The sequence below is a fragment of the Thalassophryne amazonica genome, chromosome 4 (genome assembly GCF_902500255.1).
Source record: "Thalassophryne amazonica chromosome 4, fThaAma1.1, whole genome shotgun sequence".
NCBI lineage: Eukaryota > Metazoa > Chordata > Actinopteri > Batrachoidiformes > Batrachoididae > Thalassophryne > Thalassophryne amazonica.
In genome coordinates, this window is record NC_047106.1 from 65655741 (window position 1) to 65676520 (window position 20780).

Consider the following 20780-nt stretch of genomic DNA (forward strand, 5'->3'; position numbering starts at 1 on the left):
GCTTGTACTATAAAATGTCAAAAATAAAAGATTATTTAAACCAGTTTAAAAATAGATTCAGCATTCACTGAATCTTGGCTTAAAAATTACCTCATGGCTGATGTTCAAATGGAGGGATATGTGTTATGTGGGCCGCTGAAGAGGAGGTACTGCTGGCCCACCACCACCAGAGAGCGCCCTGCTTGGAATGCGGGCTCCAAGCATGAGAGGGCGCCAGACCCAGAAGAAGTGACAGCTGTCATTCATCCTCTGCACCAGCTGTCACTCGTTCATCATCATCATCACCACCATAAAAGCCGGACTGCAACTCCACCTCCTCGCTGAGAAATCGCAACTACTGAAGAGGTAATTTCTCTGCTGACTGACACTTTGTGTAATAATCTGAACTTCTGTTGCAGCTGTTTTCCTGGAGTGTTGCCTTGTCTGTGGGATTGGCGTTTGGTGTGACAGTGACGGCTTCGCCTCACACCCCAAACCAGATAAGTGGTTAACCAGGAGCTGCACGAGTGTGTGATTGGAGGTGGAGGTGCTCCCTCCTAACTGTGTACAGACTGTGGATTACTGAGTGTGCGGACTCACACTCGTTCATCTTATCTCTGCTTTCTGCCAGCAGTACCAGGGTCGACAGCCGAAGACAGAGGCCACCTGGGGACTCGGGACTTGGCGGCTCCGGTGTTCTTCAGACCGTTGGTGGTGGAAGCCGTGTGGGACGCGGCTTCTTTCTCGTCGGGGGTCTTCTATCTTCGAGCCTGCCCACACGTCACCTGGTGTCAATTGACTTTGCAGATTTCTGTGAATTTAGTTGTGTATTATCACAACATTAAATTGTTGCTTTTTGGCTTATTCATTGTCCGTTCATTTGCGCCCCCTGTTGTGGGTCCGTGCTACGACACCTTCCCAACAGATATGAGTTATATTTTGTAAATAGAAGAGAAAAAAAGGTGGAGGTATTGCTTTGTACATAAAAACATATCTGACATGTAAAATTGTAGAAGAAATGACAATTATAGATGATGTCATAGAAATTGTGACAGTGGAAATTGTACATGAAACATCTAAAAATATTCTAATCAGTTGTGTATACAGAGCACCAGACTCTTGTGTTGTGAAATTTACAGATAAAATAATAGAATTATTCCATCAAATCAAAAACAAAGCGCTCTTTATGTGTGGAGACTTTAATGTTAATGTGGAAAGCTCCAGTTGCCAAAGAGTAAGTGATTTTGTGAATTCAATGAATAGCTTGGGTTTATTCCCCTTGATAACAAAACCAACCAGAATTACATTGCAAAGTGCAACTGCAATTGACAATATATTCACAAAGAGAACAGATGAAATTATTAAGAATGGGATATTGATGACAGATCTCAGTGATCATTTACCAGTTTTTTTCAATATTTAAATATAAAAATAGGTACAAAAAAAAACTGTAAAAGAGATAAGTCATTAAAAGCCTTAGAGGCATTAAATTATGATCTTAAAAATCAAAATTGGGAAGAGGTTTATGTTGGTGACGTTAATGTAGCATATAGTTCATTGATGAAAATACTGATGAAATCATATAATAAAAATTGTAAATTAATAAAAACTAGTAAGAAAAGAGTAAATAAACCATGGCTGACAAAGGGAATAAAAAACGCTTGTGTAAAGAAAAACTATTTATATAAGTGCTTTTTAAAAATGCAAACAAAGGAAACAGAACACAGATACAAAAAATATAAAAATAAATTATTGACAATAATTAGGAAACAAACAAAAAAAAAGATTATTATAGTGAACAATTGAATAAGAGTAAAGACAATATGAGGGCAACATGGGGAATTATAAAAAGTGTGATGGAAAGTGACGGAGTGAAATCAACTTTTCCAAATTACCTTGTCAAGGAAAATAAAGAGATAAATGATATAAAAGAGGTTGTAAATTAGTTTAATGATTATTTGTCAAAGGTGGGATCAAATCTGGTGGGAAATAAACCAGTAGTAGAAGATAAATTAAATACAATTGTAAATACGGTCAATAGTATTTTCCTTGACATTGTGGAAAAAGATGAAATAAGAAATATTGTAAAAAAAACTGTGTAAGCAAAAGATCAACTGACTATGAAGATTTAGACATGATGACTGTAAAAAGTATAATAGAAACTGTTTTTGAACCATTCACTTACATTTGTAATCTGTCTCTGTCAACAGGAATTTTCCCAGACGAAATGAAAATTGCCAAGGTAGTTCTGTTATATAAAAATGGAGAGAAACATAACGTTTCAAATTACAGGCCAGTGTCATTGCTTCCACAGTTTTCTAAAATTATGGAAAAGGTTTTTGTGACAAGGTTGGATAAATTCATTGAGAAACATCATATTTTAAATAATGCTCAGTATGGATTCAGAACAAAACATTCGACAGCTATGGCAATTATGGAATTAACATAGAAAATATCAACAGCAATAGATAATAAGAATTATATGGTAAGTGTTTTTATTGACTTGAAAAAAGCTTTTGATGTTATCAATCATTCAAGATTGCTTCACAAGTTACAACAATATGGAATGAGGGATTGCACATCAGTGGGTAAAAAGCTACTTAGAAAATAGAAAACAGTTTGTTCAGATAAATAATACTAAATCAGAATTGTGTAATATTATGTGTGGAGTACCACAAGGGTCGGTACTTGGACCCAAACTGTTTATTTTGTATATCAATGATTTTGTGAATATATCTAATGTACTTGGTAGCATTTTATTTGCTGACGACACAACATTATTTTACTCTGGATCAGATATACAGGAAGTAGCACAAGTGATAAATACAGAGTTGGAAAAAGTGAAATATTGGTTTGATATAAACAGATTGTCACTTAATCTTAATAAAACAAATTTCATATTGTTTAATGACAGTTAAAAAAAGATGTGTCATTAAAAATAGATGGAATGGACGTTCAAAGGGTAAAAGAAATGAAATTTTTAGGAGTTATGATTGATGAAGATTTTACATGGAAGTCACACATAAATTGCATAAAAGGAAAGATAGCGAAAGCCATTGCTGTTTTGCATAAAGTTAAATATTCATTAAATAGTTATGGATTATTAACATTGTACAATTCATTGATTGTTCCATATTTGACTTATTGTGTAGAAATCTGGGGATCAACATGTACAACTTATACACAACCTTTATTTATTTTGCAGAAAAGAGCTTTAAAAGTGAGATTAGAGATCCATCTAATCCATTGTTTATTAAGTATAAGGTACTTAAATTTCATGATTTAGTTGATTTGAAATTACTACAAATAATGTACCAAGCGAATAACAATACCTTACCAATAAACATTCAAAATATGTTTGAAAAAAGAGTAAGTAGTTATAATTTGAAGGGCACAGAAGTCTTTAAAAAAACAAGATTCAGAACCAAGATAAAGGAACGGAGTATTGCAGTGAATGGTGTAAAATTATGGAACAACCTCAACAAAGAAATCAAAGAATCAAGGTTGCTTAAATTATTTAAAAAACGTATTAAACTTGATGTATTTCGTAAGTATGAAACTATGAAATAAGTCAGTGGGCTGTGACAAAGCCAAAAATGTAATTTGTTAATAATGTTTAGAATGTTTGAAGTTTAAAATATAATCTATTAGGGATGTAGTCTTTTAAATAATGGTTAAAATTAGGAAAGAAGTCGGTGGCATGTGACAAAGTCATAGAAATGCAATGATGTCGATTGATGATGCTTTGCAAGATTGTATTGTAAAAAAGGGGCAGAATATATAAGACTTGTTCTTCCAAACTGCTCCTTTTCGTTCAATGGATTGTAATGTTTTGTTAATTTTGCTTTTCTGTTTTTTTCTTTTAAATGAATGAAATAAATCCTCAATTAAAAAAAAAAGTACACCAAATGAGTTTTTCAATATTAAATTTAAATTGCCATAAAATCTGTAATCTGGATCAGATCCGGATCACACATTGTCAGTCGATAATGGATACCATCCTACATAAAGCATTTAAATATGAAATAAATTAGATTTTTTTTTTTTTTGACAGTTATGAATTTTTTTTTAAGTGTTAAAGATAGGGATTTTTCCACTTTTCCAGGATTTTTTCCAGAGTTTTTTCTTTGACCTATTACTTTGAAAATTTAATCAGTTCTGGCCTATCAGGACATGAATCTTCAGTAAAAAAAATCACAACAATATATGAAAAATTGTGGACTCCAGGCTGTTTACAAACAAACAGACAAACGGGTAAAACATAACCTCCTCCAACTTCATTGGAAGAGGAAAATGGACTGCATTTTTATAGCGCTTTTCCACCTGCATCAGACACTCAAAGCGCTTTACACACTAATGCCTCCCATTAAGGACCTTGCCCAAGGGCCCTTAGTGATTTTCAGGCTGGAATTTTAATTGACGAGATAGATAATAGATAATAGCTAGCTAGCTAGCATGTCCACACTGCTTCAGAATTAATGTCTGTCAAATTTAGAATAGGCCAAAATGTCTTACTCTGTGTTTTTGACAGAGCGGTGCAAAAATCAAAATGAGATGTAATATTAATAGCCGCACAGTTCTTTCCATGGTGCTTCAGTCTTCTAAAAGAAAAGCTGGCATCCTCTGATTACATCACAACTTGTGTATAATTGCCTCAATTGTTTGATATGGCATAAAAGTGACTACTGCAATGTTGTTTGTTTCACAATTTGAAGTTTTATGTATATTCATAAGTGAGATGAATTTCACTCAACTGTAATGCCTCTTTCAATAGTCATTTTCAAACTTCTGAAGTGCTGAGCTTCTGAATAGGAAAATCCATTAAAAATACAGCAAACCTGCATCATTTACTGTGGTGATCACCCCCCCCCAAGACCACCACCGCCGCCACCACCCCTCCATTGCCCCAAACACATTTCTTCAAAGTATTTTACACCATCAGGATGCTGTGGTTATGTGTACCAACAGACACATCTAGCCTGGACCTGTGAGGATTGTGCACAATGACACTATGTTCAGCTGTGGTCATTCTTAAAACCCAACTGTATTTATGTTCTGTAAGGATTAAACATGTATTCCACTAGATACCGGTGTTGTTCTACCTTGTGACCTTTAGCAAAGGCTCTTTGCTGTCACCAGTGTAGCTTATAATTAAACCACAGTTGCTGACAGAGCCCAAGTAAAGCCATCCTATTTCTTCTCCAACTTCTTATCAGGCCCAAGGGAAGATGAGAGGTTGCAATAAACAATAGTTCAGCAATGTTCCAGTTTCCTCCGGAAGATGAAACTGTACAGGCTGAGAGCACTCACATCTGATATCGAAACATTTAAGAACAAGACAAGGACATTTATTTTAGGATTATAGTGGACCTGGGCCCAGTTTCATAAAGCAGTGTAATCTTTTAGTCTATTAAACTTAGTCGACGACGGTTAGTCACCCAACATTTTCCACTGAATCATCGTTTCACATCGATGGTTAAAGTTGCAGATTGCTTGTCTTACATTAGTCAACGATTTTCACGGGCATAGCGGCCTGGCGAGTGCCATTGCCAAGAAACACCTCCAAAGCACAAGCGTTTTGTTGGTCGTTGTAATGAACTAATCAGCCTTTGTTTCGTTAACTGGCTTTATTAAGATTTACAGACACATGCGAACTGCAGAACGATGTGCTTAGTGCTTAGCCTAGCAGTTCTTCTTCTAAATTTCCATCGAGCCTTTTTGTGCACACAACATTGCTCAGTGTAACAGTGACACCTGGTGGCTAACGTGAGAACTATTACAAACAAATGCTATATCCATGGCGAAATACGGAGGAAGGTCTCCCTTTGGAGGAATACAAGCGACATAGGGGTGTTCTTGAGTGTTCCATCAAGTGGTGGTACATGATAGCCACCATTTTTTGAGGTAAGAGATTAAAGTTTTCTCAACTAAAATAAGATTAGCCTCCTCTGTACCAGGCTAAAAACTTTAGTTGGGTAATGCAAAACTTTAGATGACTAAGCACTTTTTGCAATGACTAAGGTCAAAAGATTAGTCGATTAGATGAGTACAGTTGTCTAAACAAGATTAGACTGCTTCATGAATCAATGCCCAGAGGTGTAGACTTTGGTTTATATTATCTTTTTATTGCTTTAGCAGGACAATGCAATGAAGATGAAATCTTGCATTAGCAATGACCAAACACAGAGCAATGAAGAGAACAGAGAGGCCAAAACAGTCAGGGGAAGTTCAGTAAATTAACTTCTAACAACACATCTGAGGGTAGTTTAATCCTCATGCTGAAGCATAACCCTGAGTGGAGCCCATCTGCAAAACCATTCTTTTCTTCTCATCAGTAAATCAATAAACCATCACAGGATGTCGTGTTAACATCAGTATCTCCCATCCTCTTTTACATTATTTAAAAATGCACGCGATTTTTATGAGGAGAAATAGGTGTCTGCTTGGAGGAGATATGTTGCTCAAAATCAACATAACAGAAAAGGCATGCATGGCTCCTTTCGAGACGGATGGCACTTTTTTCAAAATAAAGTGTTCCACAGCTGTCCTTTTTATCACTCCTGCCTACGCGCAGAAGCAAAGCATTCGGGAGTAAAAGAGTGATGGTACATCCATTGCAAGATGTACACAGTGAATGGAAAGTGGCAGCTGTATACATAAAAAGTGCGACGAATCAAATGTTGCATGGAGCGTTTCAATAATATAGGTCTGTTCGGCTATTCATGGAAAGAAGCTGCGTCGGCATTGGCGTGCTCCGCCTGGGACCTGTTTCCATTCATAGGATCAGTGATTAAAATGAGAGAACTCTTAAAGAGAACTTTACCATTCAGCGTACGAAATCACAGCACAAAAGCCAACGATTCCTATCTGGCCCTGAATTTCCGCTTCTTTTGCCTTTGTGTCACGCTTTTCCACTCTAATGAAGGAAAAGTAAAGTAGCCCTCCAGCAGTTTGGAACGACCAATCAGTGTTACGGACATGCATAACACATGATGATTGCTTCATGAGAGTAAATATCTATAAATAAGCAAATCTGTCAGCAGAGCATTTGTGACAAAAGGTCACAAGTGCTTTTACCTAGAGGTCATTCAATGTAAGCTTTACTGCCAAGCAAAATAAACAAAAATAAATTTTACTTTTCCCATCTGAAAACATATCAAGAATTATCTGTTGGTCAAATGGAACTTAGGGGTGCATTTTAATGCTTCTGTCCTTACAATGGCAGCATATCTCAGTGTTTAGTGAACTTGGTGTCAGTGCGGAAGATTCCTGGTTCAATCCCCACCACTGCCACATTTCTCCAGTTAAGAGGACTCCAATTATGCTGTAAAAACATCTCAAGGATGATCAAAGGAAACCGGATGCACCTGAGCTCCATTTTGAGCTTCATGGCAAAGGCTGTGAGTCCTTATGTACATGTAATTTCTTAGACTTTTTTGTTTGTTTGTTTTGTTTTCATAAATATGCAAATTTTTGCAAATTTAATATTTAGGAAAAAAATCATAAAAAATGTTTTCCACATGGTCATTATTAGGTATTGTGTGTAGTGTAGAATTTTGAGGAAAAAAACTGAATTTGGAATAAAGCTGTAACATAACAAAATATGGAAAAAGTGAAGCGCTGTGAATACTTTCTGGATGCACCGTAACACTGAAAATGTGTGCTGATGCGCTTGGGCACATAATGGTGTGTCCTTCTTTTGATACCAACACAGAACACCCCTTTCAGTCTGTGATTTTTTATTAGTTTGGAGACACTATTACATTTACAAATTGCATTCCAAGAGAATCTGTTGTTCTCAGTCCTCCTATGAACCACTCAAATGCACAGCTTTATCTTTGGTCCACTTCTCACTTCCCCTGTCTGTTCTTTGTTTTTGTTTAGGTGTTCTTTTGGCCTTCATCATCCCACACTGACCCTTAAGATTAAAGTCTACACACTAGAGAGTGGGTTAATCAGCTGCAACTCGCCGTACTAGCCCAAATGAGGCCCACTTCATGGTCTATTAAAGGCAACAGGGTTCAGTGAAGCAAACGCCAGTAATTGGACAGTTTTTTGGACTCACTGTTATGAGGCTTCCTGATTTGCTGTGTCCTTTTGGGTGTTAAAAGACAATCAGCCAGTAAATTATCCAATGTGGGCGTAACCTATTGGCTGGAGAAATCAGTGTTTTACTGCTCACCATTCATTGGCAGTGACCAGCAGTTGGACTGGCTTTTTTTGAGTGAAATGTCAAAGTATGAAGTTCGCTTTCACCAACAAAAAGTGCCATGTGTTGCCATAAAATCGTCCAGTTTTATCAACCGATACGAGAAGGGAAAAAAAGCCATTTTAACCTGTCCAATATTGAGAAAAATGAAGTGAGACAAAAACGTAAGGGATCGTCAGAGATGTGCAATTCCCAGAGCATGAGAAATATCCCATAAAAATCCTCAGTCAAACACATTCTTCTTCCAGTTTATTTGCCCCAGTGGAAGGATGCAATCCACAATGCACCCTTGATGCATATTTCGATAATCGTTACGAGGACGTCTTTAAAGCCATCTTGCTTGACTTGTGTAAAATGCCCAGGTCTCTCAGATATTGCTCTGCTTTCTTGCATTATTAAACAATAAATCATTTCACGCCGTACTGCTGGAACAAGTCAAACTGTAGCTGTTCCACTTTACAACTGCAGTAAAACATCATTCTACAGAATGCAGCAACCTCAGCAACCACTCATTAACATTGTCAGGGGTGCTGTAAAAGTGCAGTATACAATTATTTTTTTTCTTTTGAAAAACTGCAGCAAATGAGAGCAAGTAAGCAGCTTGATTGTCAACACTTTCCTTGTTGATCAGAGCCAACTTCCTAGAAATGGAAGAACTTTATCATTGTATTGAACTGAGGAACAAAGGTCTAATCTAGATGTGCTCCCAAGGTAGCAGTTTCTGATGGGTTCAAATAGAGAATGCACAGTTCAAAACACATTAACAGCTCTATGATGGGGTGTGATGGGCCTGTAGCCCTCCCAAGAACTTCAGTAGCCCAACACCACCAGACAATTGACATTTCTCATTCAGAATACTGTTTTCATTCTTGGGTTGTCAAGAACAGTGCCATTCTCTGAATTATGCAGTCTGATAACAGCCCAAGTTCCCACAGAAGTCATCAATTACTGCTTGTGATGTGTTCTGTGCACACCTTATGCTGGGATAGGCTCCAGTCCCCATGACCCTTAAATGGAGTAAGTGTGTATATTAAATAGATGGATGGATGTGTATTCACACGATTAACAACACAAGATATCTGTAAATTAATTCTGTGTTCTCAGTCATTGTCCATGAATGTCTTCTTACAGTAGCCCATTTTCCATCTGGTTGTCTTGGTTCCCCAACACCTGGCACAGTCTTTGTTAAACTCACCAATGTCGTGCCTTTGAGGACATGTCTCTCACTCATGACTGGATTCTCATCCAGTCCAGATTTGAACCCCTGCATCCTAGGCCATGTCTTATCAGTGAGCCATCCTTTGGTTGAAATGCGGCAACACCAAGTGATAGCAAATTAAGGAAGAACTGTACAAAACATGAAATATAAATCCCACTGTGGTCCCAGTGTTAATAGGAGGTTTTGGGGCTGTGACCCCATAGTATGAGAGAATAGCTCCAGTAGATTCCAGGTACAACAACCAAGATATCTGTCCAGAAGAGTGTAGTCCTAGGAGCAGTTAAGATACTGCATAGGACCCTCAAACTCTCTGGTGTAATTGACAAACAGCAGGACAATTGTCAATGTTCAGAAAAAAGTATGGAGGAACAGATCTCCTATAGGAGATCAGCTTCTATACTGATTGTTTCATTTAACTTTGTGGGTTTTTCTGTTGTTCTGCCTGTCAGCATTCCCAAACTTTTCCCAATATCTACTTGTATCCTGTAAAAAGAGTTATTGTTTTATTTTTGTAAGAAACAATAGCTATTGTTAATTCAGTCTCTTATGTATTGTATTTGTGAAATAACAACCTGCATGTAGTAGGCAATTGAAATTTACTTAAAATGCATATTTTCCCCACTACAAATGATCCTTTCCATAATTAGCCCCACCAATGTGGTGAAAAAAAATCTCTACAGACAGTGTCAAAATGACACAAAATTGTCATACACAAGTCTTGCAGCTGTTGAACCTTTTATACTGTAAAAACACATTTGGAAGATGCATATGGAGTGCTGGTTGTATATTTTATTTTTCATTTGGTTGAGCTTTGTAATTGCTATGAGTTGGCAAAGAGCACTTTAAAATTACAGTGATATATGTGCCTTCTTGGCAAATGAACAATATTTGATTTTGATGGTGATTACAATGAATGAATGTGTTTTCTCTGCAGGCTATCCTCGTTACACAGTGATTGGCGACCACGGGTCAGGTGAGCATCATTTACGAATCCAACGTGTCGAGCTGATGGATGATGCTGTGTTCGAATGCCAGGCTGTCCAGGCTGCGATGAGATCCCGTCCAGCCCGTCTTACTGTGCTGGGTGAGTGGAAGTTGACACATGCTGTTCATAATTGAACCCAAATAACTGTGGTACCCACTACACCAGTTCACTCATTTAATATCAGAGCTTCTGATATTAAATTAAACATTTATAATTAGCTGCTATCATGTGATTCACATCACATACAACAGCATGCTAATATAGGCCACCAGCTGGCTAAAACAGGTATTAAATCAAGGGGCACTCAGGCCTTACAAATGTGACAGTCAAAAAATTTCCTTTAGAGGAAATGCATTTGACATTGTAGAATAAAATTATTGTATATTAAACCAAAAACAGGGCAACATGATTGTAAGACCATCATTGTAACTATGAGTAAAGTCCACATGGCAAAATCATGATGACGTGAAAAAACCTGATTTCATATGGTAGTTTCAGATAGTAACACATTTTCATAAAGGTTTCACAGAATTTGGGGTGGCATATTGAGGGAGGGAGGGAGTACACTGAGGTTATGTTAAAGTTAACATAGTACCAAAAACTGACTGTCACAAACCATTTTGTGACAGTATCACAACCCCCTCAGTATCAAATACTTGTTAGAAGTGGCTTTTCATAAGTTAAAATGTAATACAAAATATAGATCTAAAGGGCTTTTCAATGTTAAAATCAAATACCTGTTAAATCCGTAGTACTGATCAGATGCAGATCAAACTTAGTCTATTGAGAGTGCTGGTTTGCACCTCATTGTCACAAATGAGAGTGACTGAGACACTTTTGATTGAGATATAATGTAAAATGTACACCAAATGAGTTTTTCAATATTAAATTCAAATGCCCACAAAATCCACAATGTGGGTCAGATCTGGATCAAACTTTGTCAGTCAATAGTGAGTGCCAGTGTGCAGCTAACTTTCAAATATGAGCATGATTGGGTCATATTTGATTAATATATAATATAAAATACACATTAGATAGGGTTTTCAATGTTAAACTTAAACGGCCACAAAATCTGTAATCTGGATCAGATCCGCATCAAATGTTGCCAGTCAATTAAGGATAGCATCCTACAAAATCTGTTGAATTATGAAAGAAATTTGATATTTTTTGACAGTTATGATTTTTTGAAAATTCATTCAATGTTGGATTTTTTCCAATTTTCCAAGCTTTTTCCTGACTTTGCCTTTTGACCTATGACCTTGAAAACTGAATCAGTTCTTGCCTATCAGTATATGAATATTCAGTAAAGAGTTCATAATGACATATGAAAAATTGTGGTCTCCAGGCTGTTCAAAAACAAACAAACCAACAAACACCCAGACAGACAAACAAACAAACAAACAGGGGCAATAACATAACCTCCTCCAACTTTGTTGGTGGAGGTAAAAAAAAAAACATCAGACTGGGCTGGTAAATTTCTGTAATCCTATGGATTGTTTATATTTTCATTGTCACCTCTCCTACCTACATATAGTTCTCTTCCTTCACCTCTACTTCTCCCTCATGCTTTTCTTCTTTCTCATGGTCTTCTTCTGTCTTTACCTTTATCTTGGTCAAAATAATCACCTTTTCTTGCAAAATTTTAATTGGAATTCAGCGGAACAAAGTTTTGCTCTACAGGTGGCTCATGATTTTGAGCTGTTGGTATTCTATCTTTCTATCATTTGGCACCTTGTTATCAGAGTTTTTATTTATGTCTGCATCATGGGCTTCAGCTTCTGACACCACTTTACTATCAGGAATGTAGTCAAATGTTCATCCTCTGAAGAAGATGTATCACTGTCCTCAAGGATTCTTTTTATGACTTCTGCAGTTGTAAATTGTCATCTTCAAGCTATCATGGATGCTCTACTTTCCTGTCTGAGAAAAAAAAAATGTATGCAACCAACACCTCAACTATGAAATTGACTCATTTTAATTTTCATATAGGTATCCAGTGGCCCTCAAAATCTTTCTGATCTGGGACTGAAATAACGTACTATATGCACACTTGTTGCCAGCATGTTTCAATTATATATATATATATATATATATATATATATATATATATATATATATATATATATATATATATATATATATATATATATATATATATATAAACATTAGGACACAAACTGCCACTTAAAAAAAGTAAATTATCATTAAAAAGATTTTGTCAATCCACACTGGCTCCACTGGTTAGAGTTAAACATTTGTCACCGTAAGTCTGATCTTTCAAATTCACTCAACATTGAAGGTCATGTCACCAATAGGAAAGTGTATATGACCTCATATTATATAATATTAGAGCTCTTAGCGTAATTATGTTGTTGCCAGCATTAATCGTAAGTGATACTATCCATTTGAAATGTTTGTAGCCAAAATTACTTCTTTTATTTCAGAGTAAATAATCCATCTCTACTTCACCTAATCTGGTATGGACCTTGTATGGATGGCCAATGCTTATGATCTGCATATTCATTCAGCAAAGGTTTTACAACTGACACAATTCCAGACAGGTTTTGATAGTCCTTATAAAAAGCTTGAAAGAACAATAAGATAAACTTGTTTTCATGGTTGTTGCTTTACACAGCATGGATCTGGCCATGGCCCCTCTCTGAAGACAAGGGAATTAAATGGTGAAGAAATGGTGTATTTCTGTAGAACTTTCCATCTGATGCAGATGCTACACACACTCACACACACACACACACACACACACACACACACACACACACACACACACACACACACACACACACACACACACACACACACACTTGTTTTCACTCTCTGACAAGTTTGCAGCTATTATGCAATATGGAGTCCACATGCTTGAGATTTAACACTGAATATAAAATAAATAATTATCTAAAAGTGGTGGTTTATCTGTCACTATACACGACTTCAGTTACAACCACTATAAATACAGGTAATTGCACACACACACACACACACACACACACACACACACACACACACACACACACACACACACACACACACACACACACACACACACACACACACTGCATGAAAGCAATTAAATCAACAGTAATGTGTCCCACTAGGCAGGCAGTGTCAATATGACTAAACCTTGTAGACCTTTACATTTCCACTTTCAATTTCTTCCTCCACATGTATCCTCTATTTTCATTATTAAGCTTGAGAGGTTACTGGTTCTTAATTAAACTCTGTTGGGTTATAATTCAGTATTGCTAGTTTTGCCGTATTTGGCAGGACTGGCGTAATCTCTGAGTCACGTTGCTTTCATCCTTCCACTTCCCGCTGTTTCTTTCTCCTTCCCCTCACAACCTCCCACAGTGGAGAGATGGTGAATGACTCTGGAGTCAATGACAAAGTAAAAGAAACAGAGAGAAGGAAAAGAAAAAAAATGAGAGTCAGGGGTGCCTACCACGCCATGTCCTCGCCATGAGCGACTGATCCGTCTTATTGATCTGTCCTAATGAAAAGTGAAACCAACGATTTGTAGAGGAGAAGGCAGCAGGAGCAAACAGAGAAAGGGGAAGATGAATTGCAGCATAATATTTCTGTGGCTGCCAAGCTCACAGCAAATGCACATGACCGAATAATTGTGGATACTTCCACAGAGAGCCAAAACAGTCTGTTGAAATTGCACTTTATACCTTCACTGCTGTCTCTCCTTTCCTGTTCAACTCTGTCCACATTTAGCTGCTCTGAGTGCTTTTCACCACTATTAGTTCACAGCTTCAAGCGCTGAAAATGAAGAAGGCTGACAGACATTAGTGGCTGTTTAATCATACATCCCATATCAGTTGGCTTTGAGTAAATTCAAAGGGGTCATATTGTGGTTATGGTGTTGGTGACCACCAAAGCTAGGCTTTGGAAATTAAAGAAAACAACAAATGAGTCCATTTTAAGCTACAGTGGGGTAAAAAAAGTATTTAGTCAGCCCCTGATTGTGCAAGTGCTCCTACTTAGGAAGATGAGAGAGGTCTATAATTTTCATCATAGCTACACTTCAACAATGAGAGACAAAATGAAAAAAAAAAAATCCAGAAAATCACATTGTAGGATTTTTAAATAATTTATTTGTACATTATGGTGGAAAATAAGTATCTGGTCAATAACAAAAGTTCAACTCAATACTTTGTAACATAATCTTTGTTGGTAATGACAGAGGTCAAACATTTCCTGTAAGTCTTCACCAGGTTTGCACACACTGTAGCTGGTATTTTGGCCCATTCCTCCATGCAGATCTCCTCTAGAGCAATGATGTTTTGTGGCTGTCACTGGGGAACATGGACTTTCAACTCCCTCAACAAATTTTCTATGGGGTTGAGGTCTGGAAACTGGCTTGGCCACTCCAGAACGATGAAATGCTTTTTACGGAGCCACTCCTTCATTGCCCGAGTGGTGCGTTTGGGATCATTGTCATGCTGGAAGCCCCCTCCACGTTGTATCTTCAATGCTCTCACTGAAGGAAGGAGGTTTTGACTTAAAATCTCATGATACATGACCACATTCATTCTTCCCTTAACACAAATCAGTCACCCTGTCCCATTTGCAGAAAAACAGCCCCAAACCATGATGTCTCCACCCCCATGCTTCACAGTAGATATGGTGTTCTTGGGATGCAACATAGCATTCATTTTCCTCCAAGCATGACTAGTTGAGTTTTTACTAAAAAGTTCTATTTTGATTTCATCAGACCACATGATATTCTACCAATCCTCTTCTGGATCATCCATATGCTCTCTGGCAAATTTCAGACGGGTCTGGACATGTACTGGCTTAAGCAAGGGGACACACCTGGCACTGCAGGATTTGAGTCCCTCTCTGCGTAGTGTGTAGCCTTTGTTACTTTGGTCCCAGCTCTCTGCAGGTCATTCATCAGGTCCCTCTGTGTAGTTCTGGGATTTGTGTTCACCATTCTCATGATCATTTTGACCCCACCGGATGACATCTTGCGTGGAGCCCCAGAACGAGGGAGATTATCAATGGTCTTGTATGTTTTCCATTTTCTTACGATTGCTCCCACAGTTGATTTATTCACACAACCTACTTGACTATTGTAGATTCACTCTTCCCAGCCTGGTGCACATCTACAATTTATTTCTTGGTGTCCTTCGACAGCTTTTTGGTCTTGGTCATGGTTGAGTTTGGAGTCTGACTGTTTGAGGCTGTGGGCAGGTGTCATTTATACAGCTAATGTGTTCCAACAGATGCCATTAATACAGGTAACAGGTGGAAAACAGAAAAGCTTCTTAAAGACGTTATAGGTCTGTGAGAGCCAGAAATCTTGCTTGTTTGTGGGTGACCAAATACTTATTTTCCACCACAATTTACAAATAAAGTCTTTAAAAATCTTACAATGTGATTTTCTGGATTTTTTTTTTCTCATTTTGTCTCTCATAGTTGAAGTGTACCTGTGATGAAAATTACAGACCTCTCTCATCTTTCTAAGTAGGAGAACTTGCACAATCAGGGGCTGACTAAATACTTTTTTGGCCCCACTGTACAATTAACTTGAAAAACATGTTGAGGGACACACAAATAGAAATAAGAAGTGCCTGCTTTGGCTACATTCAATAAAAAAAATGTTTCTGTAGCATTGCATGGACTAGAATGTAACCACTGTCAAATAATCTTAAAAAAATGTATTTTTCTGATTTAGTACATTTCTATGTGGAAATTTACAACATCTCTCCAAGAGGTGTAATGTAAAACAAAAACAAAAAAGACCTAAAACAGAACCCTGCGGTACCCCATACTTCACCACAGAAGATTTGGAAGTAGTGTTGTTATTAACAAAACAAAACAAAAAAACAATGTGATAGTTTGACAAATATGATGTCAACCATGAAATAACAGGAAAAAGGTAAATTAATTTTGAAATGTATTCAACAATTTGCAGTAATCTGGAATAGCAAATGTTACATGCTTTCTGTTTTGGTTTGTGTTGACTCAATGGAAGATCAGATATGGAGCAAACTATATGTTTTTGGATTCTGTATGATAAGTAATTTGGTATACTTGTCAGTAAGATTTGAGGGGTTTGTTTTTTGTTGTTGTTTTGTTTTTGTTTTTATTGCTTTGTTTTTTACTCTAACTTACCCCATTATGACCCCTATCAAAAATGCCTGCCACTTTGAAGAAGCAAATTTTGTTTAGTGTCCTTCAGACAACCCCAGAACAAAACTAGATCCCACTAGTATGTCATCAGATACATGGGAGAAGGAAGGACAGGCCATTTCTTGGACTCATTAAACTTTTTGCATGCATCTCCAGTGAGACATTTCAGGTAAGACATCTGGTGACCTATATTGCTGAAATTTTGATAATATGACTGCTTACCGTAAACACTTAATGGGTGAAATAAGTGGAAGATGCAAATTGTTCATTCCCAGTGACTGCTCCTGAATTGGTCCACCCAAAACTTACCTTGAAAACTCACTAGTTATTTCCAATTGTTTGACTCTGGACTTAAACATATATACAGCAGAGGCATGCATGCAGGAGGTGGCCCTGCTATGCTAAAATAATAATCATCACCTATAAGAGTGTAGAAGTACCTTTTTGACTGGATGAGGTTTCGACAGCTATTCGTTCTTCCCATAAGCCCAAATAGAAGGTGTTTGCTAATCCTCTGCCCTGCCAGCTGAATGCACTGCAGGGAGAACTCTGGGCTGACATACACACAAGGTAATGGAGAAAATATATGCAAGGCCCATGTCACTGCAAACTCCAAGCTGTCAATTACTTGCCAGTGCTGACAGAGTGTGTCTATCGACTTGGAAGACACACTGATACACACACACACACTCTCACAGGCACATACACTATTTGCTTACTCGCCTACTAACACCTACATCCACCAGTGCTCACGCACACACAAACACTCACAGGCGCGCACACAGCTTCTGTCTCCAGTACTGACAGTAGAATAAATCTAAAAGCCTCCCCTCCATTTTTCATAACTCAGTATGAGCCCAAACTCCCCCTTGTGCAATATCATAAGTATGTCTTCACTCTAATATGCTCAGATCACAAATACACTATAGTCTAACACTAAGAAGTCTTTTGATCAAACAGCAGACACTTTTTGGCATTCTTGTTGTTTTTAATGAAAACTGAGTGAAGCCGAAGGTCGAATGAGATGTTTGGGTGATGACAAAAAAAAAAAAACAAAATCCTCCTAGGCCATCCATCTCATCCATCACGATGACCCCTGGGACTGAAGGGTGCTGCCATTTTGATTGGTCAGATTTAAAATAGGTCACTCTGATGGTAAAGCTAAGCATATTAGACTCCATGTTCCACAGCTTACTCCAAGTGATCTTCCTCTTCTCAACACGATTCCACCTCATCCAACAGCCTTGATTGGCTTGGGACACAGCTCTGGCACACCTGTCCGCTTCCTCCTGGTGGTGCACCTCATCAAGCACCAGTCACCGGCATTCAGATGTACTGGCCTTCTGCCATGTTGTTTCCAGACCTAGGCCCCCTCTGCCATGTTGGACTTTGCCCACTATATCCCGAAGTCTTATAGCTGACATAGTAATTACGGAATAATATCCATTTTACTGTAAACCTCAATTTGTGACTGTAAAATCCAGCATGAACATCGGCAAATCATCAGACACAACAGGGTTATTCCCATTCTAATCTAATTGCATCATTTGCACAGTTTATCTTTCTGTAAGTAATTCGGTCGGTGAATCGTTGTGAAAGGGTGTGATCGGCTCGTCAAAGCTTACCATTTCAACAGTGTCTTCATGCCAAACTGGAAAGTCTCTGAGCAGACCCACAGATTTCTCCATCTCGTCGGCTGCATTGAGTTAAATCCACCAATCAATCCAGTTAAATCAGTTAATTGGATTTCAAAGTAAGTAGTGCGTACTGAGGAAATTGGCCACTTAGGGTGTCACTCACATTTCTGTCTGCTGTTATTTATGACAATGTCAAAATTAATCAAATAAATGGACTGCATTTATATAGCGCTTTTCCATCTGTATCAGACGCTCAAAGCGCTTTACAATAATGCCTCACATTCACCCCGATGTCAGGGTGCTGCCATACAAGGCGCTCACTACACACCGGGAGCAATAGGGGATTAAAGGCCTTGCCCAAGGGCCCCTAGTGATTTTCCAGTAAGGCGGGGATTTGAACCCATGATCTTCTGGACTCAAGCCCAACACCTTAACCACTAGACCATCACCTGCCCCTGATCAAGAATCACGATATTCTTTAAAGTCTGAAAATAACATACAGAATAAAGAATATTTTGTTCTAGACCATGTTTCCTGCCAATGTATTACTCTGAATCAAATTTATTTGACTTTTGTTGCAATCAAGTTGCGATCTCCTGCGTCACTACCCATTTCAATATGTATTTTGTTGAAATTCACATCCTGACCAGTCTTCAAAATTGACATCAATCTATGTTCAGTCCAATGCTTTGCCTTAATTATAGTATTTATTTTTATTAGGTTTTTCTTTTTGTTTTTTACTTTTTCTTTTTGTTTCAATTAATCTGAATTTACCTGAGGTTTGGAGAATATTTAAATTCAAAATAATTTTATTGGTGACGAAATTATGGTGCAGATTCATCAACACATCAAGGACAAAACTGGCAATATTAAAGAGGAAAATAAACAAAACACTCTAAGGAAACTTGGTAAACATTCTGCCAAAGCCATGGCAGAACAGAGCCAAAGGTCTGATTAACTTGTGCCAAATCAACATCCAGCGTGCATGCGCAAGAGAGAGATAGATAGAGACTTTATTTGCATTTGTACTTGCACACAAGGTTTGGGTAAACTGGATTCTTGTACAGAGTTCACAAATTAATGGGAACAGAGAACAGCAGTTATTGCACACGTATATTTCAACACAGTGGATATTGCACAGATAATAAAGTGTATATTGCACATATACATCAAACAGATATTGCACCAATAACTGTTAATCCAAAAGAAATGAAATAAAATATTGCACATTAGGTTATAGTTGAATAATAGATATTGCCCAGTGAGTTTTGGTTGTGAACAGTTATTACTCCGAGTTCAGGGATGTCACCAGTCTGACTGTGGCTGGAATAAAACGTATTTGGAACTGAGTCCTGTGTGTAATGATGCTGTCTTTCCTACTTTTCCTCAGGCTGTAAACTGTCTATTTGGGCCTGAGGAGAAAGTGGGAAGGGTGGAGAGGGTCCCTGATAATGTGCTGTGCCCTCTTTTTGCATCGCTAGCTGTAAATTGAGTGTATAGATGAAAGTTTAGTCCTGATCATTTTTTCAGCTGTTTTTACAAATCTCTGGAGAGCCTTCCTCTCTACCTGAGTGATGCTGCCATACCACACTGAGATGCCGGTGGTGAGGATAGTCTCCACTAGGCCTGTGTGAGGGGGCAGAAGCTCAGCCTGGCCTTCCTGACCAGTCTGATGAAGTGCAGCCACTTCTGAGCTTTTTTTCTCAGTGGCTGCAGTCCAAACCCAAGATTTTCACAAGCAAATGCTGAAAATTTTACTTATGCTGCTGCACCTTCACCTTCTTTGTGCAGAAAAAAATAAATTAATAAATTAATAAAAATATTTAGAAAATGCCTACTCCTGCCCCTTAATATAAATCCACCCTAATCTTATAAAAAAGTAAAGCATTTGTTTTTCTTATAATATTAACAAAATATATATGCCTTACTTAAAAACAAGTAGTGGTGGCTTTGGTTACAAAACCTAGGCTTTTGAAGATGAAAATATACATATGTTGGGATAGGCAGAGAAAGATTGATGAAGTGCTTTGACTGCACTTGTGCAGCTAAATGAATTCAATATCTTTTTGCGGCACTGTGTGGACTTATGTCCCTGTTAGTTGAAGAAACAATCATGAAATAATTTTTTTTCTCTGATTTCGTAAGTGGACTGCATTTATATCGCACTTTTCCATGTGCATCAGATGCTCAAAGCGCTTTACAATAATGCCTCACATTCACCCTGATATCAGGGTGTGCCATGCAAGGCACTCACTACACACCGGGAGCAACTAGGGGATTAAAAACCTTGCCCAAGGGCCCTCAGAGATTTTCTGGTCAAGCTAGGATTTGAACAGAGGATCCTCTGGTCTCAAGCCCAACGCTTAACCACTAAACCATCACTTGCCCTGGTCCATTTCTGTGCAGAAATGGTCTGTTAACCACATCTGAAGCCTCATGTAAAAACTCTTGCATGGATTTCCTACTGAAATATGGTGTACGGCAAAACCCAGAAACTGGCGTAAGCACAAAAAATATTTAGATGTATCAAAGTGTACGTATGCATTAAGCACACATGCACATGCACCATGCACCTCCCTTTCCACGCCCCTA

General features: G+C 37.9%; 1 protein-coding gene across 13 annotated transcripts in view; it reads left to right on the forward strand.

Annotated features, from left to right (window-relative positions):
• The window catches only part of kirrel3b (kirre like nephrin family adhesion molecule 3b), a 658462-nt gene that overhangs the window by 368015 nt on the left and 269667 nt on the right, over positions 1–20780 (forward strand). For all 13 annotated transcript variants that reach the window (XM_034168011.1, XM_034168012.1, XM_034168013.1 and 10 more), the window contains exon 3: positions 10342–10491. In XM_034168011.1, the coding sequence (XP_034023902.1) occupies positions 10342–10491 (150 nt within the window). The remainder of the gene's footprint in view (positions 1–10341; positions 10492–20780) is intronic.